Source organism: Saccostrea cucullata, unplaced genomic scaffold (assembly GCF_032062105.1).
Source record: "Saccostrea cucullata isolate Sc308-1 unplaced genomic scaffold, CSIRO_AGI_Scuc_v1 ctg1537, whole genome shotgun sequence".
Lineage (NCBI taxonomy): Eukaryota > Metazoa > Mollusca > Bivalvia > Ostreida > Ostreidae > Saccostrea > Saccostrea cuccullata.
Genome location: NW_026921202.1, coordinates 115,181 through 132,668, shown reverse-complemented (window position 1 = coordinate 132,668; position 17,488 = coordinate 115,181). Strand labels below are relative to the sequence as shown.

At 31.1% G+C, this 17,488-nt stretch overlaps 2 protein-coding genes across 2 annotated transcripts; both read left to right on the top strand.

Moving 5' to 3' along the window:
- The first annotated feature begins 786 nt into the window (after window positions 1-786).
- LOC134259468 (uncharacterized) lies at window positions 787-3,843 on the top strand. Its single transcript, XM_062742044.1, has 4 exons — window positions 787-808; window positions 1,846-1,959; window positions 3,131-3,257; window positions 3,670-3,843. The coding sequence occupies exons 1-4, from the start codon at window positions 787-789 to the stop codon at window positions 3,737-3,739; spliced, it is 333 nt and encodes a 110-aa protein (XP_062598028.1). The 3' UTR covers window positions 3,740-3,843.
- Window positions 3,844-11,674: 7,831 nt separating this feature from the next.
- LOC134259467 (uncharacterized) lies at window positions 11,675-17,031 on the top strand. The gene is made up of 6 exons (XM_062742043.1): window positions 11,675-11,710; window positions 12,199-12,247; window positions 15,307-15,444; window positions 15,645-15,758; window positions 16,316-16,442; window positions 16,971-17,031. Exons 1-6 carry the CDS (start codon window positions 11,675-11,677, stop codon window positions 17,029-17,031), a joined length of 525 nt encoding a protein of 174 aa, XP_062598027.1.
- Window positions 17,032-17,488: the final 457 nt, after the last annotated feature.

Genomic DNA, 17,488 nt, shown 5'->3' with positions numbered 1-17,488 from the left:
TTTTTTGTTTTAAAGAAAACATTTTCTTTTGAAATTTGTAGGGTAACTTTAAAATTGAATTCCCATTTTTACTGGCATGTTACACAAGAATTATTTTGTGCAGGACATGTTTTATGCTGGAAGTAAAGTATTTATACAATTAAATTTCATGAACTCCACCATCATATTGTGAAAATACAGCAAAAAATTTAAACATTCAGTATAAAGAAGGCCAGTTATATATTTTTCTTTTGGGAATACTTGTACCTATAAATCTGTATCATAGATGCCCTCTTGTCATTTTCTTTCCAGAATATTCAGCATACATTTAATCATTCTGCTTAAATAGAGCAAAAGTTTAAAAGTCTAACATATTTTTCTTTGCATGGTAAATCTTTAATGTGAGCAAAATTACACTTTCCAAAGTTCACAAGTTGATTTTTGACGAGTCTCTATGATCAGAGTATATTCGATTCAAGGATTTATTTGATAAAAAAATTATTTTTTATCATTTAAAACCCGATCTCATGACAGAAAGGTCATATAACATGTACCCAAGCGTAAAAAGAAACAGATTTACCCAACGTTTTGTTTTGATATTTTTATTAAGCTATGTTTGTAGATACTATATATATACTTGACAAAAAAAAAAGATTTTTCGAAAGCATTACCCGTCATTCTTAAATCCTCAGACGCCTTAATCAAATGTTAATCATTCCCATATCATTTGTAAGTTTTTCCAAAAAATGTCTTTCTTTCTTTCTTTCTTTTTTCTTTCTTTTTTTTTTTTTTTTTGCTAAAAAGGGAATGTCTAAACCTGATATAAAAGGTAACCAGGTCACAAATGCCTGAACAGAATTTTTAAAAAGATATGTTTTCTTTAGCATTTTACACGGTGTTAAAGGCTAAACCAGGGCTCTAATTTGCAACTAATTTAGTCGCTATGGCGCCTAAAAATTGTGATAGGCCCCTACAATTTTTCTGAAAGTCGTCAAATTGGCGATCATTTAGAATTGACTTGGTGATCGTCATATTACAGAAATTTAAAAAAAAATTCTTTATAAGGAGCAGAAACGAAGTTTAAAACTTAGGAATGGACATGTCTCTATATATTGACTAATATTAGTTTTTAAATTAACGCTTAACAAAAATTTACTTGCCGACTAAACATTTGGATTGGCGACGAAATATTTTTGGTTAAGAGCCAATTGGCGCCTAAATTTTAGATCTCACATAAGGGCTATATACAGAACGTGATACATATTGTACATGTACAAATCACTGTTCATTTTCACTTTCTTGATTCAATATATAACAATTCCCTTTGGAAAAAATAAATATTATGGTAGGCTTCGGTTTCACAGAAGTTCCTGACGTACATGCGATTTTGTGTAGGAAATGGTTGCATCATTTCTATAAATTTATTTATTTTTCCTACCTAAATCTTCGACATTCATGAGAAAAAAAGAGCTTGTAGATTTACAGTATTTAATTTATTTCTTTTTCATATACATACAGGTGTAACTTTCTCTCAACATTTTGATAAGGACAACTATTGCGCTAATGGCAGCCCAGTTTCATTCCGACCTTGTTTTGGAGTATCCATTCCAAATTGTGATCCGCCACTGGGGCCCATCGAAGAGTGTATAATGATAAGTAACTATTCGCATTACGTTATATTTAATCTGTAGAAATTATACTGATGAGATTAAGCGAAAAATTACCGAACAGAAAATTTTGAATACTTAAAACACATATTTTTCAATACGACACAATGTTAAATGTTCAAGTGTTGAATATTATCAGTATACAAGTGCAAAGTACTTATTTATTTCATAACTAAATTTATTAATATTCTACCATTAGATATTAATATCTTTTTACCTCGTCCTTACCAATGCCCGAACAATGGTTTTGTTAGTGGATACTCGGCAGTTCCTAGGAATAGATACGGAGATGTGGCAGTAAAGTGTTGTAAAGGTATCCTTGTAATCCTATATTCAAATGATATACTTTTTTATATATATTCTATATATATATATGTATACATTTATATAAGTTTATACTTTATGAGAAAAATAAAACTCCGTCATTTGAAAAAAAAAGATTTAATTAAATTTTCGTACATTGTGTTGTGATATAGTAATGAATTTACTTAGAGTTAGCCTCTATACGTATCACTTTCTGATCTTTACCATTACAGCATATAATATATAGTTACTGAATTTACTTAAAGTTAGACATTGCGTAGCGGTTAGAGCGTCTGCTCTAGAGTGGCGGTGTAAGGAGTGGATCCTTACCTGTATGTCACCGGTTCGAATCCCACTGTGGGACGTAGAGACCGGTCTTTTCGGATGAGATTGTATAAACCAAGGTCCCGTGTTGCATTAAGTGTTGGCACAAAAAAGATCCCTCACTGATTTTATTTACACTATTCACACGGTACACATTTTTGCCGAACTTTTTCCCCAAAAACAAAAATCTAATTTTAGATAAACGTTTAATGCATTCCCACTCAAACAAAAAAGATGTACAAGAAATTTGCTTGCGGATAGAAAAGATTGATTCAGCGATATTATGGGGTAAGAACTCTGATGGTAATCAAAAATATAATGTGTTAAGAATGATTCAATCTAAATTTGAAACCAACATTCTGTTTGTCGTAGAGTTGTCTTTTCAGGAAATATATTCGGTTGATTTAATAAATTACATGTAAATGTTAATTGATTGTTTGCGTTGTGAACGTCCCTTCCATAATTCTTATTTGAGGCCCTTTCACTTGTCGGAGAAGGACTGCAAATTCAGTTCTAAAATCGGTATTCAGGGCAATTGAGCAAGTTTCATGCAGAGGACCGATTTCGTCCTGCAGTTGAATTCGAATTCTTGACGTCATAAGGACTAAACTTAAATCTCCCACTAAAGAGCAAACGCTCAATAACTGACATCAATTTTATATATAAATAAAGGTCTCTCAAATTAAATAGAAGATGAATAAATTTGTACTTTCTTTTTCCAATTCAGATTTATTCAACTAAGGGATCCTTTTGTTCTTTGTTTAATTTAATATATTTTTTTACATACTTATGAATGTATTCATTATTTTTTTTAACTCTACACAGCTCTAGGTCATTTCTGCTCATTTCTATTGCAGCACTAGGTGTCACCTATAACCCGAAAGAATGCGTTCAGTATTTTCGAGTGGAGGATCCAAAATACCCGTCTCCAACTAACCCCGGATATTATCTAGTTGGATCCATTCCTCTTTTTCTTCCTCAGGGGCAAGTAGTTTTTTGTTATATTTTGCAATTATACATGTGCAATGTATATCCCACACTGACCCAACCTTCATGTAAAAACCAACACTGACAAACAAATTACAATATGGCATGCGATCACCTCATACATAAAAACAAAACAGGAAAAAGTGCTGTGCAGTTTTAAATTTTTTATCATATAATCTATACATGTTTGATTTTTTAACAAGGTTCTCTCTTATACAAAAGTAACTTTCAGATAACTTTTAGATATTGGTGTTAGATAAAATGGATGTGAATAAAAGCATTAAAAGTTTAACTTTTGCAAAAATAGAAATCGCTAATGATTTTTTTACATAACCAAATTCCCCTCTCCCTCTCTCTCTCTCTCCTGATGATTCAAATAAATTGGTCTATATTATCTTTCTCTTTCCAGAAAAATTGGTTTTTACAACACAGAATGTCTATTCCGCAGAAGCAAAGCCTTCAATTTGCCAATCTTTTAAAAGGAAGTTAACAACGTTGAGAATTAGATTTTTTATGTTATGCACTGGTGTAGATTCATTCCTGAAACATCAAATTTTATTTATGAAAAATCACATCATTCTATCATATTGTGTTTTCATAATTATATAGACTTGATTTTGATGCTTTAATAAATGTAATGCGTAAAATATCTTCTGTTGTTTTTCATAATTTATTTATATGACCGTCTGAGTTGTTCACGAAAATATTGAGAGGTTTAGAATGAACTGCACATGATTTCAATAAAGTTGTTGAAAAGCAGCATTTTGAAAAATCGTAAATTGTCATTATTATGATATAATTTGTAAAAATACTAACCATTTTGTCGTTATTTTGTTGCTGACATGTTTCATTCCAATTTTTGGGCATATGCGTTTTTATATTGTATTTGACAACGTAATGTACCGTTTAGCTAATGAATTCATAGGATTTTTGAAGGATAAGACCGATTGAAGATAAATATTTTATTAAGGTCTTCCGTTTCAGACGGAAGACCTTATAGTGATTCTACTGTTTTTTCTTATTAAGGTCTTCCGTTTCAGACGGAAGACCTTATAGTGATTCTACTGTTTTTTCTTATTATTATTATTTTTTTTCCCAAATCTTGTCGGCAGGATTTCTCAGAGATGGCTGGACAGATTTTCCTGAAATTTTCAGAGATGATAGAGAATGAAAATACCCCGAGACGTTTTTTTCATTTTTTCAAAATTCACTTCCGGTCGTCAGATATGTCCGATTTCCGCTTTTTTCAAAAATATTTAATCCGAGTGAGATCTCTGAAACGGTAATAGATTAAGGCACCAAACTTACAGGGATGATAGATCTTGATAAGTAGGCAAATCCATTTGGGTTAAGATTGTCCGCCGTCACTTCCGGTCGTCACAGGAAGTGTTCATAAATATCGAAAATTTCAACTTTTCTTTTTTGAAACTTTTTTTGCATCACATTATAGCACCTTAATTGTAGTGTTGAAATATGTCAGTCCCACCGGAAACAAAAATGACAACTTCCGGTTATAAGAGAAAAACTACGTAATTTGAGTATTTTTCTTTCCCATAAATATTTTTTATAGATAAAGTATTTGGAATGATTTTTGGATATGATATTCAAACTACAAATGTCTACAGTAACGTCAAATATCTTTTTAAAATTCACTTCCGGTCGCGTGATTTCCTGTCCTCAAAATGAGAAGTTATCATAGAGAGATCTCGTAAACGATAAGAGATTAAGACATCAAACTTATAGGACTGATAGATCTTGATGAGTAGGCAAAACCATTTGGGTTAAGATTCTCCGCCGTCACTTCCGGTCGTCACAGGAAGTGATCTGAGAGATCGAATTTTTCAACTTTTCTTTTATGAATTTTTTTGGCATCACATTATAGCATCTTATACGTAGTTTCGAAATATGTCAGTCTCATCGAAAAAAAACCCCGACAACTTCCGGTTATAAGAGAAAAACTACATAATTTGAGTATTTTTCTTTCCCATAAATACTTTCAATAGATAATGTATTTGTAATGATTTTTGGATATGTTATTTAAACTGCAAATGTCTACAGTAACTTCAAATATCTTTTTAAATTTCACTTCCTGTCGCGTGATTTCCAGTCCTTAATATGAGAAGTTTTCATAGCTACATCTCTTAAACGGATTAAAAGAGATTAGGACACCAAACTTGAAGGAGTGGTAGATCCTGATTAGTAGGAAAATCCACTTGGGTTAACATTGTCTGCCGTCACTTCCGGTTGTCACAGGAAGTGATCAAATAAATTAAAAAATTCAACTTTTCTTCATGGAATCTTTCTAAGTAATACATAATAGCATCTTATTTGTAATTTTGAAATATGTCAGTCCCACTGGAAACAAAACGACAAGTTACACCCCCGGCTGTTTGTTTTCCCGTAATCATTATAAATATTATATGCCTTTTTAAAAAGCTAATTCATACAGATAAATAGAGGAGAACGGAAGACCGTTTTTGTTGCTGTAGCAACAAGAGTTTCTAGTTCTTCTTATTATTTTTTTCCCCAAATCTTGTCGGCAGGATTTCTCAGAGATGGCTGGACGGATTTTCCTGAAATTTTCAGGGATGATAGAGAATGAAAATACCTCGAGACGTTTTTTTCATTTTTTAAAAATTCACTTCCGGTCGTCAGATATGTCCGATTTCCGCTTTTTTCAAAAATATTTAATCCGAGTGAGATCTCAGAAACGGTAAGAGATTAAGGCACCAAACTTACAGGGATGATAGATCTTGATAAGTAGGCAAATCCAATTGGGTTAAGATCGTCCGCCGTCACTTCCGGTCGTCACAGGAAGTGTTCTTAAATATCGAAAATTTCAACTTTTCTTTTTTGAAAGTTTCTTAGCATCAGATTATAGCATCTTACTCGTAGTTTCGAAATATGTCAGTCCCACCGGAAAAAAAAACGACAACTTCCGGTTATAAGAGAAAAACTGCATATTTTCAGTATTTTTCTTTCCCATAAATATTTTTTATAGATGAAGTTTTCGAAATGATTTTTAGAAGTGTTATTCAGACTGCAAATGACTACAGTAACGTCAAATATCTTTGGAAAATTCACTTCCGGTCGCGTGATTTCCTGTCCTCAAAGTGAATAGTTCTTATAGCTATATCTCTGAAACGGTAAGAAATGTAGACACCAAACTATTAGGAGTATTATATCTTGACAAAAAGGGAAAAACATTTGGGTTAAGATTGTCCGCGTCACTTCCGGTCGTCACAGGAAGTGGTCAAAAAATCGGAAATTTTATCTTTTCTTTTATGGAACGTTTATTGCATCACATTATAGCACTTTATTTGTAGTTTCAAAATATATCAGCTCCACCGGAAACAAAAACGACAACTTCCGGTTATAAGAGAAAAACTAAATAATTTGAATATTTTTTTTCCAATATATATTTTTTTATAGATAAAGTGTTTGCAACTGTTTTGGATATGTTATTCAGACTGCAAATGTCTAACATCAACTATTTTTTTTTTAAAATTCACTTCCGGTTGCGTGTGATTTCTTGTCCTCAAAATGAGAAATTATTATAGCTAGATCTCTTAAACAGTAAGAGATTAAGACACCAAACTTTGACAAGTGGTATATCCTGATGAGTGAGCAATTCCATGGTGGATAAGATCGTCTGTCGTCACTTCCGATCGTCACAGGAAGTGATCAAAGAAGTCCAAAAATTCAACTTTTCCTTATGGAAACTTTTTTTATCACACAATAGCATCTTATTTGTAGTTTTGAAAAAAGTCAGTAACACTGAAAACAAAGAACACAACTTCCGGTTATAAGAGAAAAGCTTCATAATTTGAGTATTTTTCTTTCCAGTAAATATTTTTTATAGATGCAGTATTTGTAATGATTTTTGGATATGTTATTAAGACTGTAACTGTCTTAAGTAACGCCAACTATCTTTAAAAATTCACTTCCGGTTGCGTGATTTCCTGTCCTCAAAATGAGAAGTTATCATAACTAGATCTCGTAAACGGTAAGAGATTAAGACACCAAACTTTTACAAGTGGTAGATCTTGATGTGTAAGCAAAACTAGTCAGGAAAAGATTGTCCACCGTCACTTCCGGTTGTCACAGGAAGTGAACAAATGAATAAAAAGTTTTCTTATGGAATCTTTCATAGTAATACATTATAGCATCTTTTTTGTAGTTTTGAAATATGTCAGTCCCACTGGAAACAAAATGGACAACTTCCGATTATGAAGAAAAACTGCATAAATTTAGTATTATACTATACCATAAATATTTTTGATAAGAAGAGCATTAGAAATGATTTTAGAACATGTTATTTAGACTGAAATATCTAGAGTAACCTCAAATCTCTTTTCAAAAATTTACTTTCGGTCACGTGATTATTTGTCCTCAAAATGAGAAGATAATATTACGAGATCTCTTAAACTGTAACAGATCAAGACACTAAACTTATATGAATAAAACAAATATAGGGTAAAATGCGTACGCCGTTCCTTCTGGTCGTCACAGGAAGTGATAAAAAATTGAAAATGATTTTTGTACATGTTATTAAGACTATAATTGTCTAAAGTAAAGTGAAGAATCTTGGTAAGTTACACCTCCGGCTGTTTGTTTTCCTACAATCATTAAAAATATTATATGCCTTTTTAACATAGATTAAAGCTCATTCATGTAGATAAATAGAGGAGAACGGAAGACCTTCTTTGTTGCTGTAGCAACAAGAGTTTCTAGTTTATATTGATAATTTGAAATGAACTAAACCTTCGTTTGTATATTAACACTAGTAATTTGAAATGAACTGACAAAAACGTCATTTATATGATACTGTCACTGTAGTTCAGTCGCAAGAGCGCTTGTTCTGTATATATAGGAAGGTCGTGAGTTGCGGTTCCTTTGGATGAGGCCTTAAGAACCGAGGTCCGGTGTCAAGGCAGGCGTTTGCACAGTTTCAATCCATCATTGATAAATGGCAATAATTCCAACCTTAACTTTATTTATTGATTCTCTGTTTTTGATTGGACGAGAACAACTTCAAGAAAAAATTTACGCATCGATAATTTTTTTCAATCAGAACTACTTTCTTGACTGTTCTAAAACAATGAAAACAGAGACTTCTAGTCTGTTTTAGCTAAAATATGATTACAAGAAACTTGAAATAAAATATGAATGAATGAATGAATGAATGAATGAATGTATAAAAAGGAGATAAACAAGACTGACAGACGGGAATATTATGTTTATGTCACTGTCGGATCACGAGTGTCAATTAAAAAATCGCTGATCATGCTGTCAATTTCTCGACGTGCCATATCAGCTCAGTTGGTAACGTTGTGATAGGGAAAAGAAACGTACCTCAGACTCTTGCCTTATCAGCATTAAATCCATATATTTACATCCTACAGATCCCATATTCTTCCTAAATGTTTGAACGAACCAGACCAAATCGACGACGTCGTCGGTCTGCAACTTTGCAACATAAAAGTGCTTCGCACTTTTATTCAGTTTGTGAGTAAAAAGTCAGAGTTTACACATCGATAAATTCTGAAAAAGAACGTTTAATCCTTTATTAAAAGCTGAATAAAGTTCAAAATTTAAAGCCTTTCACCGATATTTGGTGACGTTCCCTTACGAGTTAAAAATTCTTAAAAGGGGATTAAACAGCAATAAGGATGCTATGAAAGTTCCTTCCATGATGAAATATTTTCAATATATTCAAAGTCACGATTAACTAAAGAGATGAGTTTTCAAGTCTGACAAAATCAGGAGAATGTGCTTGAGATTTATAGCAATTCATTTGTAGCAGGAAGAAAATAGGTTTTTCTTCCATTTGAAAAATAATAACATCTTTAAAGCTCCCAAGTGACAGAAATGCGGGACATTTTCAGTTAAAATATAGGATAATTTACTTTTATTTTTTCATAGCTTTTCTTGTATCAGACAATATGATGAACATAATTAAGAAAGATTGATATTTATTCAAAAGAATAGTGTTGTCATTTTGAAGTATTTTAATGACTTGATAATTTTTGCATAGCATTTGAAAGGAAATTTTGACATGTGTGGTTAATATATGTCACAAATCTGCTTCATCCCTAGCTTTCTGCCCAGACATCATCTGTTTTAATACCTGTTCCCTCTTAGTGTCAACAAAAGAAAGTTAAGACCTAATCAGTAGCAAGAATTCACTCTGAAAACATGAAATACCACAAAAAAGTGCAATGAACTTAAGTTTCTTTACACCCTTTACAATCGTCAATCGTCTTATGACAACGTTGACAATTTGAAATGAACTGAGTTAACCTTCGTCTATATTACATGTAATTTTACAGGAAATATTTGTTCATTACACAGACAGAGCAAGCGGTACTTCATGTTTATTGTCAAAAAATAAAATTTTATACTTTATCCATAAACATTTCCTAACAAATTTGCACTCATCGAAAAGTAACTACATGTATTAGAATATCAATGTGATTTTTGACGAAGAATGGATGTTATTTTAAGAATAGCCACTTATTTTAATATAACAATATAGAATAAACGCTTATAAGAATATGAATGAACTTTTTTTATCTACAAGCACAAAATCTCTTTTTGTATGTTATGCATTACCGTGTATTCATAGTGTGATATCAAACAAAGTTAAATTTGTGATAATAAGTCTTATACAATATGTGTGCATAATTATGGACTCGAATTTGATGATTTAATCAAATTCTTTCGGTATTAATATCATTGTCTCAATTTTTCACAAAGTTTTAATTACAACAAAATTTGAATAGAAGAGATTGAAAGATATAAACTTGTTTAGCATGGCATCTAAAGGATGAAAAAGCATTAGCTCTTGCACTTAAATTAAGGAAAATTCAAATTTAAAAAAACACAAGTGTTAAAAGTTCACTTAGGTTTGTGACTTAAGAAAAAACTACACGTAAAAAATTCTATTATTTGATTTTTAATTATAGTAATTGAGAACATCGGTCTAATTAATTTGAAATATTTGAGGAATCTTTTTGACAGAAAAAAAAATCATTCCCATCTATTTCTGTTAGTCATCAAAAACAAAAAAAAAACTGAATTTAATCAGGATAACCAACCTTTAAGGAGTTCCATTAACTAGATAGTTTAGCTTGGCATATTCAGATACATGTATACTTATTCATCGTAAATAGGACAATATTTCTTCAATACTGCTAAAAAAAGTACGCGTGCACAAATGATAAAATTAGCAGCTAATAGCAATCTCTTCTCTCTCACCTTCACATGTGTATTAAAGTGTTGGGCACTAATTTGAAATTCATAACTTTAAAATCAACGGTAGAATTTCAACATTATTTAAGGAAAGAGAGTATGTGACCAATATATATTTGCATGGAAAAATAGAAATAAATCTCTATTTCTCTATTTATAAATATCTATTAAATCTCTATCTCAATTTCAAAAAAATTCTATCCAGCAACTAGGTTATAACACGACTGATTATTTAAGTTTTAAAGTAAATTTCGAAATTTATACACATGCACAAATAATAGGAAGTTCATCATTAATAAGTGAAATAAATATATTACAGTTTCATATTAAAGATCTGGGAGTTTCCTTTACAAATTAAGCATAGATCTTTCAATTGTTTAATCATTAAATATTTAATTTAGTTTTAATTAGTTTAAAATTTACTTCCAAAATTTTGAAAGTACACATATTTGTTATCAGAAAACAAATTGTTTTTTTTTATAGCCCCCATATTTGCAGTTATCCTATTATAAAAACCGTTTTTCTGGAGTGTATCGAGTTTACCATATTTTTTTGTGTGTTTTCCTATCAAATGGTATGTTTTTCGCTATTAAATCGTGCGCGTATCTTATCATATCGTGCATCGTTGAAAGAAAACGAAGCGGACATTGTTACAATACTTCCTTTTTTCCTGATTCGAGAAGCAACAAAGAAACTTTTCTTTTTTAAAATGGCCTCATACAAATTTCAATGTTTTTTTTTACCCAATACCCAGCATAAAAAAATTAAAGTCATCACACAGGTATTTGACATGTATTATTTACATGTAACAATGCGCTAGATAATATTTATCTTGCTAATCGTGTATGTACTTGCGGTAAAAAAAATACTTTTAATACTGATGTGTTTTTGATAAGGTTGAGATCATTTTATCGTGCTGTATCATCTAGCCAGAGTTGAATGATTACTGTCTTTTTAAATAAAAAGTAAAGAAGTCTATATTGAACTTCTAGAAAATCTTGCATAATCAAAGACGCTTTGTTTGACGGTTATCAATCAAGGCAAGACCACAAAAAATCTATTACAATCTAATTAAGGCATAGTAAAAGGTCCCAATTCATTATAAAAGAAGAAGAAGATCAAGGCTAGAGATTAAGTGCGAATCCTTTGACACAGAAACAATGATACCTGTTGAGATTTTCTGTATCCTTATTTTGGTAAGTATTCTTAGTACCCCCAACTGAACATTGTCCACATAAACATGTATCTGTAAAGCCAATAAGGATAAAATAATGTCTTTAAATTAAAACAAAATTAATCCTAACAGAATTTTTTGGTGAAAAAAAATCGACAACTTATTCTTGACTGACGTTTTTTCTTATATTTTTGCAATATAATTGCACATTTTGCTTTTTTTATTTTTTACATGGATTTGATATTACTTGTGAGAAGTAAGTTTTTAAAATCTGACGGTTTGATTAAGGGAATGTAATTTTTTTTAAACAACAAAACATCACCTGTCTGAGAGTAATATGCAATATAGAAAACTGTACATCCTATTCGTTTGGGCCACAATGCCACAATGAAACGTTTTGTATTCCTCAAATCATATCGACCAAGCTAAATGCAAGGAGTAAATTCATTTTTAAAAGGTTTGTTTTTTAAATGCATTAACATTTATATAATGAGACAATTTCTTTCTTAGAGCATTGTTCCTGCAATTGGAGGAGGTTATTTTCAAGGCAGCTTTTCAGGTATGTTCAAACTCTGGCATTTTCTATCCTATGATAACACATTGAATCTTAGAAATGAACTCATTTTAATCATTTAAATTAATTAAAAGTTATTATAAAGTTTGCATGGGATCTTTCAATATATCATAAACCTAAAAATATTTTTATGGGTCAAAATAATAAATGTAAGGATCATTGGGAGATTTCCTTGAATTTTTCTATTCAAAAAATGAATTAAAATAGAAGAATATATAGAAATGGGCAAGATTGAAATAAGGCATAAAAGTAAAATATATACCGGTAAACATGATTATAACATTTTTCTTTGATGAATTTTTTTATTGTTCTCATTTTTTAAAAAAAACTCATTCTGTTTTATGATGAATTTTATTTTTAACAAAAAATACTTTCTTTCTGAAGTAAATACATACTGGCTAGTAACCCGCGTGAACTCGTTTTACAGTGTAGAAAAACATTCTCTCTAGCTTATTTCAATTTCTTGATTTTAAACCTTTACACGTATATTCTAGCATTGTAAAAGGTTGATGAAACATTTGATCATTGAAAGGAGAAAAGAAAATACTCCATAAAGATGTCTTAAATGTTTCTAATTATGTGGTTTTTAATTTATGAAAAACAATTAAGAAGAGTCGTTGTGTATAACTTAACATAAAAATTCCATTGATCATTCAATAAACTGTTTGAATTCTGATTTCTATTTATGTAGTAATTTGCCGATACCACCTACCATGTATGGTGTTATATGTAAAATCTTCAAATTTCTTAAATACTGTAGATTGGCAAATAACCACGATGGTTTTATTTCGAGATTTATCACTTTCCGCGAAATTGAACACATCTTGATTTCTATTACTAGTTATTAAAAACGTTTAAATGCTCATACAAAATTTGAATTAATTTCTTGAAGCGTGAAATTAAAACCATCGCAATTGGTACTTTTTGAGATATCGCGAAATTTAAAAACCTTTGAAATAAGAAAACGAAGAATGTGTTCCAAGAGCGATCAGTCTTTAACCAAGGTATATTGCTGTAAGATAAATCTTACAGATATTTCAACAAACCCATCTTAAGTCAACGTTTTGTACATTCTAGGTCGTCATATTGACCCTGTAAGGAAATATACTTGGATTTTTTTTTGCACACTTGTTTTAAAACGATCGGTCTGTATTTATACTTAATTTGACTATGGCATGTTCCGTATAGTACCAGATCAAAACATATAATTGCGCCCATGAGAAAAGGGCCCTTATGGCATTTTCACTAAAACAGAGAAATAACGTCATAAAGACGTGACGTTGCAGATCGACGGCGAGTGTCAACGAAGATTTTTTTAACCACGCGTGTACGTTTTTGACACAATAAAATACGATACCTGCATAAGAAAACTTTAATCGCATCAGACTTAACCTGCTCCAAATACATTAACATGGTCATTCTTTAGCTGAATTTGCAGCATCTGAAACATTGACAAGTACTGGTACGATGAAGCACTCTAGAAGCATCTTTTAGTCATTTCTGATTAATGTACGGCATATAAATACTTTAAAAGAAAACTGCAACAAAACCTTAACCTGGGCCGCCAACAACGATGCGGAAGCCAAAGGTATATGTATCACATATGCTCCCCCAACTTTGTTGAGGTGAGCTAAAAATGACACTACAAGAAATCATCTATACCATATAAAAAACCTTTTAAAATCCTTTGAATTATTTTACTTCACTACATGTATTAAAATAATCAATCAGACCGAAAGACAAAATAAAGAGACCATGACAGTGTCTCAGTATATCGAATTTTCAAATTAAAGTTGAACAAGGCTTCCAGTGGTCATTACAGTGTACCTTAGTTTGGAGTGATCCAGTGCAAAAAATTAATTCATTTTATTTCACGTTTTCTTCCATTTTATTTTAGAAGTAAATTTTCATTATATGACGCATACAGTAGCTATATTTTTTTCAAATGCGATGATATAAATTCATATTTACAATTATGAAACGCAAATGTGTAGCTTTAAGCTATATTAAGAAAATGTAATATCTTTAAATTTAAAGAATAGCGGGCAGAACCTATGTGAACATATGGAGATAACGGTATTCAAGCTGAAATGACCATTATATAATACAAAATAGGTGCAGAACATATATGGGTCACCAAAAGATCAGAGGAGGGATCAGGTGCCATGGAGATGTGAGCACCCCCTGCCGACCGGTCACACCAGCCCTGTGCTCCTTGTCATGATCAGGAAATAACGAAAAAGTCCGTCGACAATTCAGTGTGTATATAATAGCCTAATACATGTATGTTTTAAATGTGAGTTTCAAATCAATGAGACTGACGTCCAACTTATCTTGGACATTTTATTTTTCTGTCATAACGATAAACGAAACCAAAGGTTCCAATTGACAAAACGGCTCACTACCCAGATCAAAAGTTAAATCAAATTGATGGCCTGTTCTTTTTTATCATATCTTTAATACTTTGATCATATATATGGAAACTGTAACTTATATGCAAAAGAACATCTACACCTGCTGCAATGTGCATCAAAGTAAGAAATGCGTATCACCTGTTTATATAAGATCGGTTTTCATTGGCATATGACACACAGAGCTCCTTTCATGAACCTATGACATGTTTCTATACAAAGTTGTGTTTATTTTCACTCTCTCGGTTGAATGTAGAGCAGTACACCTTTGAAAAAAAATAATATGGTACGTTTTTTTAAATGCTATGGTATTCTTTCCGATGAGCTTGTATCTTTTTCTCAATATCTAGCTTTGTTAATTTACAAACATGTACAAACTTGTGAGATAAACAACTATCAAAAATAGGTTAATTTATTAAGTTAGCATTTTTTTTAACGAGTATTACCGGTCGGCAGGAAATGCTCACTCCTCCATGGTACCTGATTACACTTCTGTGGTTTTTGAGCTCCGTGTTTGTTCTGCTCATAATTTGTATAGTTTTTTGACTTTCGAACTTGAATACTATTTGTTATCTCCATATGTTTCATGTACACCTATTCAAACAAAATGTTATTTATTTTAACCTACTCTAGGTGTGCATTATCCTGAGCAATATGTTAAGAACCATTTCTGTGATAACGGGGGACCTGTATCGTTCCGACCACGGTATGGGGAGACCATTCCTAACTGTGATCCGCCACCTGGGCCAATCAAAGGATGTAAGATGATTTGTAAGTACATGCATCAGGTGTAAGTAAGCTTTAATTTTCTTTGTTCTTTTCTTAGAAAGGTAAATGTGAAATACATGTAAAATTTTGAAAATAATTTTTTCTGTGATCTGTCTTAAATCAAGTGTTCAATTCATGAATATTTTCATTATATTCTCATCATTCAAAGTTTAAATGTATCATTATCATTTTTTTATCTGTAGATATAAATATTCATAATTCTCGTCCTTACCGCTGTCCAAACAATGGTTATGTTAGTGGATACTCAGCAGTTCCTATGGATAAACACGGAAATGTGGCAGTGAGATGTTGTAGCGGTAAGCTTATACTCCTATTTTCAAATACATGTAATATGATTTTCCCCCATTACAGCCAAAGCACATCAAATGTTGAATTTGGATTTTCCGTTGCCAATTTAAGAAATCGTAACTTATACCCATAATTCATCATCCGGCGAAACTTTGGCTAAGAGTAAAAAAAACAACAAACGAACTTATGATTAAAAATTGAAATCAAATTCAGAGGAATTAGTGTAGATGTAATTAATTAGCAAAATGACCATTAAAATACATACGTGTAGTTATACAATATAACAGACTTCGACATTCAAGGGGGACATTTATTGATTTAAAAAATGAAAGAAAATTTAAGTAAACTTAAATTCATTTTTTGCATTGTTTACTCTTTTCATGAGATTCATTACCACAGCCATTAGAAATATTTATCCGCATTATCAAAGTAGTTAATATCAATGTAATTTATATACTGTAAAATCACATTTTCGTGAGGTCAAATTTTTTTTCAAACTTTTTTTCAGTAAACATAAATTAACCCGTAGTGGAATTTTTGAATATCCGTATTGTTTTCTTTGCAGCACTAGGTCTCAACTATAACGAGAGAGAATGCGTTCAGTATTTTCGACAGGAGGATCCGAAATATCCGTCTTCAACTAAACCTGGATATTATTTAGTTGGATCCACTCCTCTGTTTCTTCCTAACCGGCAAGTATTTTAATTTTTTAAAAATAAATTCATAAACTTTACCACAGCCATTAGAAATATTTATCCGCATTATCAAAGTAGTTAATATCAATGTAATTTATATACTGTAAAATCACATTTTCGTGAGGTCAAATTTTTGAGATTTGAGGAAAAAATATTGTGGAGACATAATTTTGTTGTTGAAGAATGTCTAGTAGTAATGCATAAGAAATTTTACATTTCGTGTTGGACATAAATTCCTGGTTATCTTCATATATCGAAAAAACATAAATGACCCCCATCACCATTATTACGAAAATTAGTGATATCGATCACTGTACATGTACGTGGTTGTTGTTGAAGGAGGGTGTTTTTAGCTTATTGAATGCCTGAACACTGAAAAATGAAATATGAAAAATAAATTGTGAATATATTTTTTGGGTTTTTTTCAGTGCAATATATTTGTACATTCATCCCCGTCTACTTTTTCTTTCATATGTTTTTTAAAAGTGCATGTATTAAATTTGAACTTTATTTTTGCTTTTTCAGGAAAGTTGGTTTTTACAACAAAGAATGTAGATTCCGCAGAATCAAAGTCTTTCATTATTAAGTGTTGAAATGTTACAGTTTGATTTTGAATGCTATATATAATGCTTGTAAGAATCTCTTCCTGTAATATGTTACAAAACAAATAATAAAATCAACTTACCATATTTTACATGTATCTGTGGAATTATAAACACCAAATAAATGCTTCAATATACTTCAATATCAGATATTTTAAATATTTGATTTTTTTTATCGCCCTGTTCACACGGAGAGTTAAATTTGCAGAAAATTAATGCGAAGTAAAGTACTGCCAAAGTAAATTGCATTCACGGAACCAGTACATTACAGTAAACTATTGGAATTAAAATTATATTTAGTGACTGTTCTTTCGCCAAGTGCCTGATATGAAAAGTCACGGGTCTTTTGGATAAAACCTTAAAAACCAAGGTTTCTTGTCGGGGTGGATTTTGGCACGATAAAGATTCTTTATTGTTGAATGGTCCTGATTTCCGAGTATA

Excerpts from the sequence above, each read along its gene's own strand:
- LOC134259468 (XM_062742044.1), top strand. The coding sequence starts at position 787 with ATGTCTAAACCTGATATAAAAG. Across the intron at positions 1,960-3,130 it reads GGCAGTAAAGTGTTGTAAAG|CACTAGGTGTCACCTATAAC; the intron begins GTATCCTTGTAA and ends TTTCTATTGCAG. Across the intron at positions 3,258-3,669 it reads CCTCTTTTTCTTCCTCAGGG|AAAAATTGGTTTTTACAACA; the intron begins GCAAGTAGTTTT and ends TTCTCTTTCCAG.
- LOC134259467 (XM_062742043.1), top strand. The coding sequence starts at position 11,675 with ATGATACCTGTTGAGATTTTCTGTATCCTTATTTTG. Across the intron at positions 11,711-12,198 it reads TTTTCTGTATCCTTATTTTG|AGCATTGTTCCTGCAATTGG; the intron begins GTAAGTATTCTT and ends TTTCTTTCTTAG. Across the intron at positions 16,443-16,970 it reads CCTCTGTTTCTTCCTAACCG|GAAAGTTGGTTTTTACAACA; the intron begins GCAAGTATTTTA and ends TTGCTTTTTCAG.